The sequence below is a fragment of the Dermacentor andersoni genome, chromosome 1 (genome assembly GCF_023375885.2).
Source record: "Dermacentor andersoni chromosome 1, qqDerAnde1_hic_scaffold, whole genome shotgun sequence".
In the NCBI taxonomy this organism is placed as follows: Eukaryota; Metazoa; Arthropoda; class Arachnida; order Ixodida; family Ixodidae; genus Dermacentor; species Dermacentor andersoni.
Window position 1 is genome coordinate 110,733,622 of NC_092814.1, and position 19,088 is coordinate 110,752,709.

A 19,088-nucleotide genomic window follows, 5' to 3' on the forward strand; every position below is an offset into this window, starting at 1 on the left:
GGTACTTTTCCCACAGCCGCGGCTTTCAAAGCGTATATAGTCACAGAATGGAGTGGTATTGTGTATAGTATATACTAAATAAATCTGCCCGCGCACTGGGCCGACTAGTGGTTTGGTCTCGGATATGTGAATACATCTCGAACATGAGTTCGTTGGCTCCATTCCAGCCTATAATTTTATCTTTTCGCTTCATCGTCGGTCATTTCCCTGATTGGTCGCGCAGAGTGCCCTTTGTATTTCGCGTTTTATTGCTTTACCTGCTTGCGTTTGTCTTGCAAATATCGAATGATACAATTTTATGACGGATGTACTGAAAAGGTGTACCTTGGTATATACTGAACGCCGCGGTCCGCCAACTGCGAAAATTGCAAGCACAGATGTCCAGAATTTTGCGGTATCGCTCTGTTTCGTGTTTCTCTCTGTATCTATCAGAGATTGGCCCGTGCGTTTGCTTTATTTAAAGCATGACACGGCTGGCACTGCATGTATTAGTAAATGTGGGCTCTTATAATGTTGGTGCTTGTCTCCAGTCTGTACTTTAGAATACTGACTGTTTTGAATTTTTTGTCATCAAGGTATCTTAGGAGTGCGGTGTACTTATAGGAGTACATAAGTCGCACGGCGACCGCTGTGACTGAAAGAACAAAAATTGATACCTTCAAACATTCGATACATTAAGCTCGCATTCTCGGCTGGATAACTCGAGTGAACAAGCGTTTGCTCCTTATACGTGTACGACTGTCGAAATTAGCGCGAGCTGGGCTTGTGTAATTTCCCAACTTGATGTGACTCATGAAGTCATATTGCTTACGTGCTTGAAGATGTAGCTATTGCGAAAATTACAGCCTACGCTAGAAATTTGGCGTCTAAGGATATTTTCTGTCGGTAGGCGTACAAACAAAAAATTAATGTGCATCGGTACGGAATACAAAAAAAAAAAAAATATGCATGTGGGAAACGCCACATGCATGACCAATAATATCGCAAAAAATTAAAGCCAGTAGGTTTATTTATTTATTTATTTATTTATTTATTTATTTATTTATTTATTTCGTCGTGCTGTACTCGTGAATAGCTGAATGCCCAAGTTTGAATTAAAAAATATCGCAAAATGTATTTCCAGATTTTACCTGTCAAGGTGTACCTTTCTCTCCGCAACCAAAACTACCACATTCGCCGTGTCGAGCCGTAGCCACACTGCAGTCGTACGTACGTCCGCATGCGCATTGTATGCTTTCCGATGTTGTCCATTTCAGGTTATCTCTACAGTTTAATTTTTTTGTAAAAACAAACAGGCTGTCTTTACCGTTGAAGCTTATGAGTGTCAACCTTATTCCTCGACGGACAGTTTCCAAACGGCGCATATATCTTACTAAAGGCGCGCATTTTCCGATTTCGTTCTCCTCCACAGTGGAAACGCGAAATCTTGTGTGCAGAAAATGCGCTGGTTGCTACAAGCACAATGGCAGCACACGCACTGCTCGATGCAGTTCATTCGTAGTGAGTGGGGCTATGCAAGCGGACGCTATATATATACGCATTAAATGCACGCGTTGGGTGGATACCTTCCTTTTTCAGCGCGTTGGGTGGATACCTTCCTTTTTCAGCGTTTCAGCTTTCTTGTTCGAAATCTGAAAGGAGCAGCTGTACGTGGACGAAGGGATATTACTCTACTTTACGCCCGACAGTCACAAATACATTTAAGTGGTCAGCTGCACATGCACTGTGCCTGCACATCTGCTTGCATTTCTCCCTCGAGTGGGGTTTTGTAAACCGAATATCACAACATATATCTATACCACATTTAATATGCTGAGTGTGCCATCTTATCTGTGGTTGTTGCCAGCTCACTGTTGATCGGTCGACCGTGTAACACGTGCAGAATGACTGACAAAACGTTTAAACAGCAAAACTGTTACGCTGCGAGGGACGTGTGTATACGACTCGGGAAACTACAGCTTGGTACGGTTGATGTTGATAATGCACCTTTAAAAACGTTGCATATATATCCAGGAGGAGAATGAGCTACATACACATCGAGAAATTAGGTTAATAAGACTGCAAGCGAATGCTAAAGTTTGAATAAAAAAATAGGGAAACGAAATCGTGAAACAAATACAAATTTGATATATAGAATCGCCACAAAATTAGGAAATCTGTTATACGCAACATAAGCAACGATGTAACAATATATATATATATATATATATATATATATATATATAGAGAGAGAGAGAGAGAGAGAGAGAGAGAGCGACCGCCCAATACGTATCGTTTGTGTATTACCCTCATTTTATTTTTCATCGCGCTTCTTGCTCTTGCGATGGTGTATACAGTATATGCGCGTGCACTTTAATTTATATAAAGCTTCTGAATTTTGCGACATTCAAGGCGATGGCAGAATAATACGAACAAGGCTGCCTCAGGACCTCTCATTTCGGTGTGTATAGTCGTTGAGCTTATGGTTTTGCAGATGCATAATATCAAGGAAGATTTAGTTATTAATTAAGGCGCCTTCCATAAACGTAATAGGTAGGTCCTAGCTGCTATATCGATCATTCTGTTTTAGCGGAGTCTCCGAGTATTATCAGAAATAGAGAATTTCAGACAAAATTAAAATTCTTAGTGGGCAAAATGCGTAGCCAGTGGCGGCACATCAGCAATTGCGCGATAATCGCAAATATAAACAGATTTCACTGATTCACATTTATTAGACAATTTTCCACGCAGATTGCAATCGCGGTATTGAAGCCGGTATCCGCTCAAGACGTGTGCACTTGTAGAAGTCATAGCACAAGCACAATACCATGGCACAATTTTACTGGGGAGGAGAAGCATATCGGCCTTTAACTATTAGGGAGTTTTAGAATTAGGGGACCCACAGTTTACCGACGCTATCGCCCAGGCGCACGAAGGAACTCGCAGAGAGTACAAAAGAACGCAAAAGACGTACAGGGGAGTTCGCGTCTTTGGGTATGAAAAGCCGCTAGGGGATGCTATTTATAAAATTCCCTGTTATTTTCCTTGAAAGCATTCCTTGATAACCATAAGAAAAAATTTACGCACAACTCCGAAGCCTATCTTTCAGCTGATTTGCGGGAGGTATATCTGGAAAGTGCATGGGGATAGTCTCAGGATCCCTGGTAACTCGACATGCATCGATCACTGACCGTATTCCGCCTCGCTATTGCAACAAGTAGTCGAAATGTTCTAAATGCTTGAGGCGATCATTTCTTGTAACTTCAGGTGGTCGAAATGAATCTGGAACCTTCCGGTGACTCTCACAGTCTATGTGTTGTTTCGTGGCGTTAAACACTGTACCAGTAGGCAATTAATAAGTGTCAGTCAATTGGGAAGCTTATAAGCAACTGCACCGCTGTATATGACGTGCGCCACTGCTGTGAACCTGGGTCAGCAAAAATGATTTTTTTTTCTTCCTTACTTTCTTTCTTTTTTTTTTTTTATTGTGTTTCATAATTGTAGTAATTACCGACTGCCGTTCACGAATGTACCGCATATTTATACATATATGCCCTATGATATCGGTCATCCTACATACCAAAGTCGGCAGACAAATTTGTTCAATCTTGTCATTCTTTGGTTATCAGCGTTAGACCATATAAAGGACTTTGGCTTCGGCTATATAGCTTCTCTTAGTGAACTAACATCAGAGAAATAGAACTTTGAATTTCACCTTTACAGTGGAAGAGGCATGGAATGTGCCACTAAATAAATTTAGAAAACTTAAAAATTAGTCAGCAATTCTGTATGGGAATTATGTTTGCTCTGAGTATGAACTAAATTGACATGAATATTCAGTCGGACGTCGACGAAGGCAACAAGAACTCACCGATGAAGCTATCATTAAGTGCCAAAAATGTGCGTGGGTTTGCGTTACTCGCGTCGATCCAATCCCCGGTGCCGTGCGCGTTCACGCTGCATGCGCCCACGCGCCGTGCACCCCGTCGCCTGCACGATAACATCACCACAACAGGCGCGTGGTTCGGTGCGGGCTATGTAGCTCACGTGCTGTTCACTGTGATGGCTGCAGCGCAGCTATGAGAGGGCATCCAAAGACAGGATGAAAACAAGTGGCAAAAACTGTCGAAATTTAGATGCCTTTTTGCGCCCGAAGAAATCCAAGAAACTATACAGTGTCGATTGAAATGTTCCGGGGATTGTATACAGGGACCGCTTTCATCTCCTTGCAACAACACGTCACGAAACGACCGATAGATGTTCGGTGCTTTCGCTCGGGCCATGATCGAGCGCTTTCTATACGAACAGCGAATAAAATAGTTGATAACAGGAATTCGCGGACTCGAGTACGATCCGTTGCGTATTGTTTTTTTCCTCCTCTTCACGGTGCTTCGCATCGCAACTCGCCTCAGTTCATCTAGTGGCCACATATGGTACCGTATAGTTCACTTGTTGCGTTATCGATCGCATAAATTGCGAATATTGAAGCTCATGGTGCGTTGCGAGGTTGTGTCCAAGCACCACTCAAATGGCATTAATTAGTGGACATAGTTAATTCAAAAGCGAAGCTTATTGTGGTCACGGCAAATCAGTTGTGCGGAAGCCTGCAGGGTGGTGGAAGTTTTTACGAAAGGGAAATATTGTCATCGACACAAGAGTATCGCGAAGCTGTATACAAATGAAACATATACGTCTTACAATAGAAAACTTCATGTTCTATTTATTTTTTCTGTAGTTTTGTGCTACTCTTGGGCGGATGAAAATATTTACCTTCCATTATTGGGATCGCCTGTTAACCGTTCAGGATTTTCACGTATTTACGTGATTGGGGGTTTAAGTGGGTTGCTGGTGCATGGAAGGATTTTATAAGCTTCCTCTTTAAAACAGGGTTGCCATCAAACTGGATTTTCTTTGTGGCTTTTTGCTACGTCTTCAAGATAAGAAAGAAAGAAACGCAGCGCCTTATAACCTTTCTTTGACCTCTATTTGCCGAGGAATACGTCAGGTTCCCGCAAAGCTGTGAGGCAGTTACGGTGCCTATCCCATGCCTCTACAATCCCACCGTTTTGCCTCCCTTCTCTTTCACTCAACATTTTCTTTAATTTAATATTGACCCACCACGGTATCTCAGCGGCTATGGCATTGCGCTGCTGAGCTCGAAGTCGCGGGTTCGATCCCCGCCGCATTCCGACGTACCGCGTGCACTGGGTGCACGTTCAAGAACCCTAGGTAAACAGTGAAAATTAATCCGGAGTCCCCCACTACGGCGTGCATGCCTCATAATCAGACCACGGTTCTGGCGCGTAGAACCCCCGAGCTTAATTTAATTTGTCGTCTTTTTCTTTTAAATATTGCATATGAATAAACAATCAAACTATTCTTCAGAATTACTGCCTAGCAAACAATCAAATCGTTCTACACCCTAAACAAAAGTAATGTTCCTTTAACTCCGTGTTTTTCTTTACCTTTACGCCGCCGATACTCCAGTCGTAGTTTACTAAAGCTTCTACACCACCCCCCCATCCTCCCCATTGATTCATTTCAATTTCCCTTACTTTTCTTACTTACTCGTTACCTTTAGTCCGTGGGCTGGGTCTTCACACCTTAATTTACACATGGTCGCATATACTGCGACATGCGTGCTAACAAAATTTCCCCGCGTTACGCGTGGATATAGTCTCCATCGGCAACTTTCCCCGTAGCTTCGAGTCATTATAGACACCCTGGTCTGGGTTCGAATAGTTAGAAATAATTAATTTCTGTTTTCGCTCTCTCCGATACAGCGTCCTCTCCATCGTGCCTGTGCAGTACGTATGCTGTCTCAGCATCTCTGCACGGCTTTATGTTTACCATGCCTTTTCACTGCCGCTGTCCACGACGCTTACGTAATTTACTTACTGGTTAGTGTCCTTGTTCGTCTTCTACATTGGGAATCAACATTTTTCTTTATACAGGTGCTTAAGTATATAAGAGGCACCTATCTTTATTTGTTCACACATCTCGCGTCGTTTCTCGAAGCAGATATTGTTCTGAGCTTCTCGCACTTCGTAAAAACGCCCAGTCCACGTCTCCCCGTATACTGCTTCATTTTTACCTTTTAAGTGCACACCTAAAGCCAATCTTCCGACGGCTCTTTCAACAGTCCCGCGATTGAATTTCGGGTTTTATGCGCATCACCGAGTTTCCAAACGCAAGTCCAGGAATCACGACTCCTTTCCACATGGCTCGCACAACCTTAAGCTTATCGCATCTTCAGGCTCTTTATATTTCATTATGACCTTTACATTTGATTACTTGTTCAAGTTTTCTCCTTCTCTTTAAACCACACTATACTGGCTGTTTGGTATCATTACATCGTGAAGGTCGATTTGCTTTCAGTGAACTTGAAACCTGTATCTTCGCCCGGACCTCGACAAATGCGCGCTGCGCTGAATGTCTGAGAGCGGAATATCCTTTTAGGCCATCCGCTAACAGAACAATGTCATCACCGCGGGTGGTGAGGAGCGCCCTGTGCTCTCGGAGAGACGTCGACAAGCCGCAGTCTGGGCACGTCCTCTCGAAAGCGCCTGCCCCCCGCCTGCCTCCACCTGACAGCAGCAGGATAGCGCCTGCCGGCCGAGCGCACAGCTGCGGCGCGCGGGCCACCACCGTCGCCGCGCGACCGGCCAGCGTGCGCATGCAGGAAGTACGAGACGCGCTCGCCCTGGAACCTGTTGCGTCGCGGGCGGCGAGGACGGCGGCCGGGATTAGAGCTCGCCCATTCCGCCGCGCTCTCCCCTCGCGCGGCGCCGGCCGGAGACGCGTGGGCGCTAATCCTGAAAGAAGAGAGTTTCCTGCACGGCAACGGTGCCCGCCGAAGCATGCCGAGGGCCTTGGAGGGATCAGTCCGGGGGGAGCCTCCATTCTCGACTAATAGGAGCCTGCATGATTGAGATGTTGCCTTGCACCGGGATTCCTTCACCGGCTTCTTCCGCCGCGCGGCCTTGCGGGACGCTGTTGCAGGCTGAGCGCGATCGAAGCCCTCGGTTCATCCTCCGCCCACCTGGGCAAATGACGGCATCAGCCCGGCGCACCGACTCGCGCGACTGGTCGAGGACTGTTTTCTTGGACTGACGTCGACGCTAAAAACTACACGAGTGGAACTTATTGTGCGCTTAACATGCGTCGTGAGATTAGACCAGACACGGTTTCCTACCAGCGACGCATCGGCTCATGCGAGGGCACGTGCAAACGATTCGTGTGTTTGGCACGCAAAGGGATGAGAGGAAACCGCACGTAGCATCAACGCGGGTTTTCACTATTTGTCCGAAAGGGCAAAAACGAGCGCTATACCACTGCAGTGCTCAACCTAGCCTTGGTTCAGCCGTAAAAGAGCGCCGAGGTGGGTGAACAGCGGCGGCCCTACTTAGGTACCGATATAGGAGAGGGGAGCGTGACAGAGCTGGGAATGGCATTCGAACACCCAAGAAGAATCGTGACGCATTCATCACTGCCCGGCTTCCTTTCGCCGAAGGCTCGCCCGGCGGCCGGTCCCGTAGCGTTTTTGTGCGCGCGCGGCTCGCAGGGGACACATTGTGAGGGCGCTAAGGGACTCCCGTGTTACCCGCGGTGACCGCGACTCGCACCGTGGTGCGCTCGGCGCGTGCTCTAACGAGGCCTGATTAGGGAGGCGCGCGTGCAGGGAAGGGCACCCGCGCGTGGCTGCACGCGGGAGTGCGCGTCTCCTCGGGTTCGTAGACCTCCAGCCGGGCGCCCTAATGAAGACCGCGCGCGCCTGAAGAAGACGCCGCGAGCACAAAGGCTGGGGTGCCTCGTAAATAAAGCGCCGAGAGCAGGTGGGGCCGCACTGTGACGCGCGCCGCCGGACGGCTGGCGCGCAGGACCGGTACCGAGAAGCTCTTCCGGCCTCTGGCGGCAGCGGCGCGCGCAAATCACGCGGACGCCCCGCGGCCCACGTGGCCCGCAGCCAAGGTCCCGGGCGCTACGCCCAGGGATCGGCGGCCCGCTGTGTGGTCTCCGCCGGTTCCCAGAAGGGCGAGCGCGCGCCCCTTCTGCGCGTCCACCCACTGACGGCCTGGCTGGCCAGCCACCGGCCAATGGCGTCTCGCCGTCGTGGGGGCGATCCACCTCTGGCAGCGGCGACCCCCGGGACGGGTGCACCTCTCGTCGTCGTGGAGGAGGAGGACAGGGCGGCTCGAATGTGCGCGAGGGCACTAATGGGGCTACCCTGCAAGTAACGTCGCGCTTAGTCGCGATTAACGCCTTTCGTCTCTGCCTCCTCTCTTCGGGCCTTCGTCTTCTTTTCGTGGCCCACCACTCGGTGACTTCTCGTCGTGTTAGTAGACGCTTATTTGCCTTACTTGTTTTATTGAGCTTTATAACCTATGTCGTCGTATGTCGCCTCGTTCGAGACAAAGCACCACTGTGCAACGCGCGCGGGCGGGCCATTCATCTTCCACAGTGGCCCGCCGTTATGGCTGAAGGTCTATAATAAGTCTTACAAGCATAGGATACGTGATCACTACGGGATTACTACGGGAATTCCGTGATGTAATGTTACACTTTACGGTATACTGTACGGTATGTGTGGTGCACATTAGGTTATTGTACAGAACACACCTTACTGCAGCGACCAGTGATATTGTAGTAAGCCAAACATATTAGCAAACTGCTAAGCGGCTGTACTAAACTTCTTGCCTATTTAACGGATTTGCTTTCAAACTGTTTTAGCAGGATCACTGTTTTTCGTATTTATTTATTTACTTTTTTTTTGAACGCAAGTTATGTCAGCTGTTGCAAATGTCTCCGACCTTTCCTTTCTCCCATCTAGTCAATATGCAATCCCTTTTTTGCCCCTGAATATGGTATGACACTATATATGGTATATGGTATGGCACTATAATATGGCACTATAGATCATCTCTTTAAACAAGACAACATTTATTGGTCTCGTAGTATAGTGGTTTTGTGTCATCAATTTTCCTCACAAACCCATGGTCCGTCGTCGCTATATTACACTTAACCTGCAGTGGCCTGTATGGGTGCCAGAGGCAGACGAGCTAACCACAAAGGAGACGATTATTATAGGCATTGACAGCTCTGCTTTGTACGAGGAATGAAACATGCGCGACGAAAATAAAATATTAAATAAAAAGCTGTTATTTCATTTCTGAGACAAAATGTCCGGTTAAGCGTATACGCTTATGAGTACTCTGCTTTAGGAATGCAATCAGAACTATTTTCTCTCTTCTTTTTTTTTTTTTTTTTGCATCGCGCATGCATGCGTCACACATGGGGACTGCCTGTTGTAATAAATGACTAAATAAACAAATTTCTAACACCGTCGTGAGAAAGGTATATACTGACGCGCCGCGTGCTCGCGTCCCGACTTGTTAAGTTATCAGTTAGTAATGAATAAATAAACAAATTCATTCATTCAATCAATTAAGTATACTTTATTTTTGTAATGAGGGACATACCAAAAGAAAGCAGCTCGAAATACTGGAAACAGTCATCCCTTTCAGGCACTGTGCGGCATCCGCACCCTCTTATTTATAATAAAACACGAGCGCTAAAGGCGCCATGTGCGGGCTATCGTCATGGCGCCTATAGGGAACGGCGAAGGCTGGAGCGTAAGGATAATCCTCCAAAAGGGATATAGTAATATATATGACAAATGAAAGTTCTCAAGACAGCGGCGTAAAGTGAAGTATGTATGGACTGCATGCATGCATGGAGTATACTATATATAGGCTAGCCTGCTGTGCCATTTATCGAGCACACTGCAAAGACAGGGCCCTATAAGCCCGCAAAGTGCCAAACTGGCAATGCAGTCCTCTCGGCGGCGTTGCTGACTGGCACGCATGTCGATAGCGAGCATAAAAGCACTAACTATATCCTCGAGTGAAACTGCAGAGACGGCTCATCGGCTCGTATACACAGCGGGTCTATACGTGAGCGCACGGATTCGGCAGCTGCTTGCGCGTGCATATACTCAAGAGATATATGGGAGCCGTCCTATGCGCGCCCCCACAGCTCTGCACGAATTCATCGCTACCTCCCTCATCGTCCTTTACGCAAGTAGCAACCGAGAAACAAAACGCACATCCGCGGGAACCAACCCATCTGTCATCGCAGCCACCTATATGCGCGCACTGCTCGCCGAGGCCACAGCAGCACGCCTGAAGTCTCCCGAGCGCGCACGACTCCATAGATCAAGGGATTATTAGCACAGCACACAGCGGTACGGAATACTGCGCCGCGAGTGGCACGCCGTGTGCGCCGGCAGAGAAAGAAGACGTCAGCATTACACGCGCCTGACACTGTACGGCATTGGTGTGTGCAGCGCGGCCGAGTGGCTCATGATGTTCCTGAAAATTTAGAATTGAAAAAAGAAACAAGAAACGAACGTGTCCACGTTTCCGATCGGCCATTAGCCTATAGCTCTGATATGGCCACGAACTTTCGTGCAATATATGTATATCCGTATTGTTCGATAAAGCTCACGCTCGCGCCCTATGCTATAGTTGGTCCGCATACGCACAGCGTCTTCTGTATATGACATGACCTACCTGAAATTATTGTCCGTTAGCTTGATTATTCAGAGATGCGGACATTAATATAGTGCAGGAAATCCAAACACATATTCAACTAACAACCAAAATTTACTAATTATTTTTTTAAATAATTACTTTACGGCACATATTGCAATTTACGGATTGTAGCCGATGGGATTGCAAGACGTATCCACTTGAATCTCCACGATGACACCAGCTTCGAGATATTATTCCCCATAGCGTGGGACAAAATACATGGACGTTCCATATACTTTTGTATTTCAATGCATAAAAGGGCGTTTCGTTAAAAAGGTAAAGGGAACAACAGTTCATTTTTGCGGCGAGTTTGACGGCGCATATCTCGAAGCTGGTGGCACTCTGGAAATGAATTCCAAGTGGATACGCCTTGCAACTCACCGGCTACAATTCGTATATTGCAATATGTGCCGTATAGTAAGTAATTACGAAGTCAATTAGTGAGTGCCTTAATTAGTTGAATATGTGTGTCGATTTCGCGTGCGAGTAATGTCCGCCTCCCTGTATCATCCAGCTCTAGGACTAGAATAATGTTATCTTCAACGGGCCATTTATAAAAATTTCAGGAAACTTAAACATGATCACCCCGTATAATATACGGCAGCTCAGACAATGCGGCCGTGTCCGGAGGAGTATAAGATGTTTAGCATACGAATGCATGGTTGCTCTGAGGACTTTTTATTTTACTTTAACTGTTTAGCGTTAATGTAACTATGTGTGTGCATGGGAAGTACGTACAACATCACAACAACACTTGTGTGCCCAAATCACCCCCCCCCTCCCCCCGTGTACTCTAGCTCCAATTCTAGTGTTCTTGTTCTTAAGCATGTTGCCGAAAACAACTGCAAGTGCTGGCCTATCGACTCATGAAGGCTGACACACTACATAAGTGCGTTTCTTAATTGAAACGCGAACGCGAGCCAAGTGTAGGCAGACAAGTGAAACATTTTCAGCGGAGGCTGAAGACAAACGTCATCGCATATATTACGGAAAAGCGTTGAAGACAAGCCACAATTTCAAACGGACCTAGTGTAATCCCCCAACCGAAATTTCCGTTTTGTCAGTGACTTTCTGACGAGTGTCTTTCATTTGTCTGTTTGAGTATGCAAGTGGCTCTTTCAGCCTCCGAACAAACGATTTTTTTTTTCACATTCCTGTAAGTTCTGAGCGAGAGCTTGTGGTGGATCCATGGCTTTGCATGGCAGCCAACTTTCGGAATTATACAATATGTCCAATGAACGCGTGTGGTGCACGCATGCGAATCAGAATTCATCGCGTGCGCTACTGGTTTTCATGCGCAAAAATGATTAATCATTGCCTTTTATTAGCCTAGCAATCGCCAACCGACCGCATATAGTGCTGTATACCACATGCAACGTCCATGCAACCGAGCTCGGCATAAAATTTCTCAAGCCGTTGCGCTTCTCTAGCTAGCACACCCAGTTGTCGCACATTGCGGGTTCACGCACAATGGATAATACACACAAAGCTTCGGCGTTGCACAACCATACACTTGTGCGATTCTGTACGAAGCAATGCGCGAGACAGGCCGCCCGCGGTTCAGAAAGGCAGCTGCTCATTCAGGATAAAGGGAGCTGGGAAGCTCGGCGCTGTGTGGGTGAACGAGCAAGGAATCGAGAGGAGAACAAATGTTGAAATGGCACAGTGGCACACGCGCTGAAAACTGTGCGCAGTGTCTGCTATTAATTGCACGGTTCTTGGTGCACCGTCGGGGAATATATGCAAGTATGCGTGTGCATGCAGCTCACCTTGGAATACTGACGAGAATGGCAACGCTTGAATAGTTTTTGTAAGGAATAACGAAAAACTACACACCAAAAAAAAGGGAAGAGAAACACCGCCCCCCCTCCCCCCCCACTCACATACATATTTATATATATATATATATAGACGGCATTTGAATTCCCAATGATCTATTTCATCCTATATATACGGTGACTATACATAGTCGGCTATACTTCAAGAGCGAAGATGGTCGCTGTTGCTCAGCAAAATAGTTTAGACACAAGTAAGTAAGAAAAGAAATGTGCGTATAGTATATTACTGTGGTTTCGAACTTCAAGCTGTCACTCATAACTCGACCCTTCACTAGCCCTCAGGAGTTCATTATGTATATTTCTTTAAAGCAAAATGCAGGACGTAAAAAATAGGGTCATGACACTTGTAGGCAATTTCGCCATGGCACGCTGTCTTTGTGGGCGCCAAACGTGCGCTGTAATGATTATTTTTTTCTTCTCCCAATTAAAGACAAGTTTCTAACAATGCATATAGCAGGAAAGGAAGATCTGTCACACGCCTGTCTGACAGACCGTACACTTTGCAGCCTTTCCTTGTACTCAAAGCATTTAACGCTGCTGATCAATAATTCTCGCGTGTTGTAATGAATGAATCACAAGATTGACTGGGACAATGTCACTGTTGTTGTCAAAGGAAAAAACATGTCTTCCCGGCGGCTGCTAGAATCGCTAATCGACGCCAGCCACGATAAACCGGACAGCAGTGACTACTGCCATTTACGCACGCTCGTTACGTGACGTTCTGGCTACATAAGTGACGACGATTTCCTGTCCAACTCAGTGAACAAGGAACCCGTACGTGGTTCTGAAACGTCGGATAATTCATCAGACGTGATCAGTGACCGTGATTCTCTTCAGTGAATGAATTCCGGGGTTTTACGGGCCGAAACCACGATTTGATTATGAAGCACGCCGTATATATAGTGGGGGACTCCGGATTAATTTTGACCCCCAGATGATCTTTAAGATGTCCCTAGTGCATGGGCACGGGCGTTTAGCTCCCGTTGTCGGCGACCTTCAAGTGACCTTGAGCCAAAAGCCAGAGCCGTTATCCGGGCACTCAAACGAGAACATCCAGGCAAGTTGCGAGAACAAAACCGGGCAACCAGAAAAACTTAAGGAAATGTGGTCTCTGGCCCCCAACCTTTTGTACAGGACCGCATTCATACACTAGTTATGTCCGAACCAGTTACAAAAAAATATTGCTTCCGAGTTCTTCCTATATATGTTTATTCACAATATCACTCAAGTTGTAACTTGTAGTACGCTGCGCTGAAATGTTATTTGGCATTTCCAAAAGGGGGGCGACGTTCAAAAGGCAGATGCAGGGCCCCATACACTTCATTGTCATCTTTTGGCGCTGAGACAGGGTTGTCTGTGCTCTTTTGAACGCCAGTGGTGCGTGAGTTCCGCGGTGCGGGTTTTGCGTCGCCTCGAGAGATGGCGCCGCGCTGTGTGCGTCTCCTTCGATTTTCTTCTTCTATAGCTGGGCAATGTGCTCTGTCTTCCTGGCGCCTTTCGCTGCCTGTCGTGCCGCCTTCAGTCGGGTTTCTTCTTCTAGCTGGGCAGCGTCCTTAGGGACCAGTGCACAGTATAGCATGGCGCGGTGTGGTGGGGTGCACCGTTGCGATTCTGGCTAGAGTCATCTCCAACCAATCTGCTTTGCCGGTTGCCATTTCATGCTTACATCTACTCTCGATTACGGAAGAGCCAGCAATTTTTTGCATTTCGCCCCCATCGAAATGCGGCCGTCACGGCCGGGATTTGATCCCGGGATCTCGTGCTTAGCAGCACAACACCATATATCCGCTATAGGCCACCGTGGCGAGTTCCTCGCGTGTCGTGCTATAGTATTTGATTCCTCTTTTCTATGAAAGTTGGGCGTGTTCTGGGTATTAAGGTTTAACTATACTTGAAAGTGAATTTTTATCTTGATTGCATCCAGTGCGAACGAAACATGCCGAGCCCAGTAATTACTGCCTGGAAAAGTAAGTGAAAATGGCCGGAGTACCCCGTAAGCGCCAACCATTCTGTAAAATGGAGCAATGCGCTCAGCTGTATGTCTCTGCATGTCAACCAACTATAGAAATGCAAAGCGAAGAGAGGGTTTCACCGGAAGATGCAGGCTGGAAATGATGGGCATGCAGTGTTCGAACAAGGAATGTCGCTGAGCTTGCCCTGACGCTGCGCTGTTGAAATTGCTGCCCTGACAAAGACAAGTCCCGTTGTTGAAACATTGTCCTCAGCGACATTCCTTGTTCCACCACCAAACAATTGTAGAGTGTTTGAGGAATTTTAGTACTATATGTCACTTGCGGCTGCAGGTTTCTTATGCGCTACCGTTCTCACTCGAAGAAACGAGCACGAATGAAGGAAAATAAGCACTTCGTCGAGATAATGCGCTTGAGCATGCTTTCATCAAATCACGTTTTCATTGTCTCATTCATGGATCCATACGGTAGTTAAACCTCATTACCACGCATTTGCATCAGTTGTCATCAGTTTTGCTTTTTCCGCGTTAAGGAAGTAATTCTAGCAATATATAGTAAGGACGCGTGCCGACTGTGACCAAGGCCATTTGCTTGTCAACCGTCCACATACTTCATTTCATTTTCAGGTTTAGTTTCCCCATCCTTCATTTCCACGTGGACGGTGCAGCACACCCTTGTCACGTATTTAAGTATCGACACCGGGGAAACAACTTTAGCAGTGCATTTAAAAACTCTGCGTGAAAGTAAACAGAAAATGAGTGAAAAGCATCTTGCGCGAAAAAAAAAAAATGAACGCCGCAAGTGTTGCGGCGTTGTGATGGTGCGATAGTGCGCGAATACGACGGTGACCGTCGCGACGGCACTATGGTCCGCCCTGTTGCGTAAAGGCGCTCTTGTCTCGCGCGTACACCCGAAGACACCAGCAGATGGACGCGCCGCGGGGCGGCAGCGTTTCCACGGGGTGCGTCCCACCCGCGTCGCGTGCGAGCTGGCACATCGCTTAGCGTGGACACCGTCGACGGCCTCCCTAAAGTGCGCGGCTGGGCGAGTGCGCGGCGTGAGAGACCCCCTGCGGAGCGCACGTTCGTCAAGCGCCGGCGACCCGGGGCCCGCGCTCGGCGAAGACGCGCACGCGAGGTTCATTAGCCGCCACCGCCGCGCACTCGCACACACAGTCGCACCTGCCGGCCAGAAGGGAGCCCGCCACCCATGTCTTCTCTTGGCAGCGCTTGGCCGGTGTTTCTCGAGCGCCCGGCAAAGGGCGAATAAAAAAAAAAAGGAAAACAGAAAGAAAGAGACAGAAAAGGCAGCGAGAGAAGCGGTCGCTCGTACCTGGCCGAGAGCATAAATAAAGGCGTACAGCGAGTCTCCGTAATGAAGACATCGTCTGAGAGCCCCCACGCTCTCTCTCGGCGCGCCGGAGAGAAAGCCGGTGGTCGTATAATCACCAGGGTGACCCAGCGAGGGGGAAGGGAGGAAGAAGCGGGCAACAAGAGAGCCCAGAGGGGGTGCGCGCTCTGTGGGAGGTCGCGTGCTGCGGCCCCCCTCGGGACCCCCCCGGCGCCCTCTTCCTCCGGGGGGTCCCGCCTCCCCGTGGGTAGCCCCGCTCGCCCGCTCTCCGCGCGAGTCGACCGCCGCTGGCCGACACACTCGCATCGCGCGCGCCGCTCTGTCCGGGACTTGGTGCGGGATGTGCCGAGAGATGGCCGCCTCGGACCCCGGCTCCGACGTGGACGTCGACGGCACCGAGGAGCTCGACGTCGGCTCCGAATCGCAGCCGCAGGAAGTGCTGGCCGCCGCGACGGCTCGACTCGGTGAGTGGCGTGCGCTGGACGAGGGCTGTCAAAACGTGCGCCTCGAGTTTTGACCGCCTTCGCCGCTCTGGGCGCTGGCTCCCTTGGTGGTCGTCGCCGACCTTCCTCGGCGCTCGTCGACTGCCCTTCGTCGTTTCGGCTGTGCGTCCCGTGAGTCTGCCACGCGTGTCTGGCTTCAAATACTTGAGCGTTGAGGGGATCGCTGCAGACGTCGACGCTCGCAACTCGGTGGCTTGCGACCTGCTGTGCCCCAAGGTCTTTCTGGTGTTTCTACTGCTGGAGACTGTCGCGGTTGTCAAATGCGATCACTTTAATTGCGAGGGAACTCATGAAACATAAGTTCTCGCAACACTGACTGGAATGTCAGTGAAGAACACGGCAATTTATTACGTTTGCACTTCGCGTTAAGCAAAGCGTTAATTGAGATTGTAGGAATCAGAAGTTGTTTACAACATAAGAACGAGCTAGAAATATGCCGAGTGTGTATTTAACATGAACGTCTTGTTGCGGCTGCGATATTTAGCTTGACTTTACAACTGTAAGTAAAATTGTAAGAAATTAATAACTTCGCTAGTTAGCAACGCGAAACTTGTGAAGAAGCAAGTGAAGGGAAGACACTGACACTGATTGTGGTTATGTACCGCGCATTGTGGTGTTTTCATGATGCTCATGTGGCAGGAGATATCGCAGTTCTTCGAAGGGCTTACGGTGCTAGCAGAACACGCTAGAAAGCAGTAATATGTAGCCCGTTACACACAGACACACACACACAGACATATATATATATATATGCACATTGCGGTGACAAGTTGTAATGTGGCATTGTGGACTTCCGTTTTGGCTATTGATAAGCGGGTACATTTTATAATCTTTGTACTGCTATAAATGCTCACACTTTCGGCGCTGGCGTTCCCGTTTTGTAAGTTTAGTTGCTCTTTTGAATTATGCAGCAAAGGCTCATGACAACTGATTCCTTGCTGCAGCTTTCAACTGACAGCTCTTGTAAAAGTTCCCATAAACAACAACAACAAACTTTTTATTTCAGTTCACAGTATACACTCAAGGTCGAGGAAGATTGGGCTAAATGTGTTTTGCAGCCTCTGACAAAGCCCCCCTTCGGTAGTTCAAGCACATGCGGTTGCAGCATAAGACAGCCATACATGACAGCTACATGACAGCTATAGCCAGGGTTTAGTCATTATTCTTTGTAACGCTTTAATATGAGATGTGGACACCATATATTGTTTCAGGATAAACAAGCATGAGTTATCCTTGCTGCAGACTATCAGTATATGTTAGTCTGTGTTGGCTAATGTCCATCGCATTTACAGGTAGTACATAGGCAAAGAAAAACTATAATACACCTAATATGTCAAAACTTTTTTTTTCTATTGTGTATAATGACGTGACCACTTCATATATATATATATATATATATATATATATATACCGCCACAGTTCCCGTTCCACCCCCCCAAAGAAAAGAGCGTACGACTACCCGTGTGTTACCGCGAAAGATTATTCTCACGACCCTGTACATTTAAAGCCTTGGCTGTCGTTTCCAGAGAGCATGAGATAAAGCCTTTTGTGTTAGTGGCCACACCAATGCCTGTGTGCAATTCTTTACTGTGTGTGCATTGTTCAGATTTGTTTCCTGCTTCTCTCTCTCTTTTTTTTTTTTTTACTGTGCGTATTCTTACCTACGTTCCTGAATCTGGCTATATGGCCATGGAACTGCCAACGGAACCTATAGGAGCCCCTTTCTAAAAGAAGGACCGTCTCCATAGACTGTATTTGTAAACATATTTGAAGTGCGATATACCATTTTTCTTTTACGCATCCTCATCCACATTCCTGAATCTATCTATTGGCCTCGAAGATCTTCCAAAGTTAAAACAAAAGAACCGGCTGTGAAACTGACGATGTATCCACCACCAATACTCTCCAAACACAGTGCATCGACCGCAAAAAAATAAATAAATAAAATAAAATCATCATCATCATCATCAACCTATTTTAAGTCCACTGCAGGACGAAGGCCTCTCCTTCCGAACTCCTATTACCCCTGTCCTGCGCCAACCGATTCCAACTTGTACCTGCGAATTTCTTAATTTCATCACCCCACGTAGTCTTTTGCCGTCCTCGACTGCGTTTTCCTTCTCTTGATACCCATTCTGTAACCCTAACGGTCCACCGATTATCAAACCTACGCATTACATGACCTGCATGTTCAGCTCCATTTCTTTCTCTTGATGTCGATCAGAATATAGTCTATGCCCATTTGATCTCATAATGGTCAATAATATAAGCGTTACGTAGCTATGTTGCTGTCTTAGTTCACAAAATGGTTTTACCGGGCACATTAAAGGCAGCACCGCAAAATATAACATAAAGTTTTGTAGTATAAACTTATTACGCGTGAATCAAACTACGCGTGAGCCATGAAACATTTGAAATTGGGATTTATGTATCGTACTTTAGCATAAATGCCGGCTCCTACTCGCTATCATGGGCGGGTAACCATCTACGGATCATCGGAATCGTCCTAAACGCCTCATATACATTCACAGTAAATAAACATATATGCAAACGCATGAATACTGTATCATAATGCACTGTATAATACTGAAATGCTATCGAATTCTCATAGATAGTCATCAGGCCAGGCATTCTTTTTTAAATTTCATCATCCAAGATGTTCTTTGGATGACAAAGGTACGAAGTGCTCTTTGACATAATGTAAAAATACAACACGGAAACCCCAGACGAAAAGCAGCAGTTAAATTTAAGACTGAATTAAGAAATGAGTGACTCGCCATGGTTGTCTCAGTGGCTATGGTGTACTCGGGGGATCCCGGCCTCGGTGCCCACATTCTGACGTAAGAGTGGGGGAGG

At 47.3% G+C, this 19,088-nt stretch overlaps 1 protein-coding gene across 3 annotated transcripts in view; it reads left to right on the plus strand.

Moving 5' to 3' along the window:
* The window catches only part of L (zinc finger protein Lobe), a 172,564-nt gene that overhangs the window by 139,076 nt on the left and 14,400 nt on the right, over positions 1-19,088 (plus strand). Inside the window, exon 1 of one of the 3 annotated variants that reach the window (XM_050193529.2) lies at positions 14,914-16,193. The exons of the other annotated variants lie outside the window; for them this stretch is intronic. Coding sequence (XP_050049486.1) covers positions 16,070-16,193 — 124 coding nt within the window. The 5' untranslated portion in view covers positions 14,914-16,069. Of the gene's footprint in view, positions 1-14,913; positions 16,194-19,088 lie in introns of those variants that run through there. 3 annotated transcript variants of the gene reach the window in all.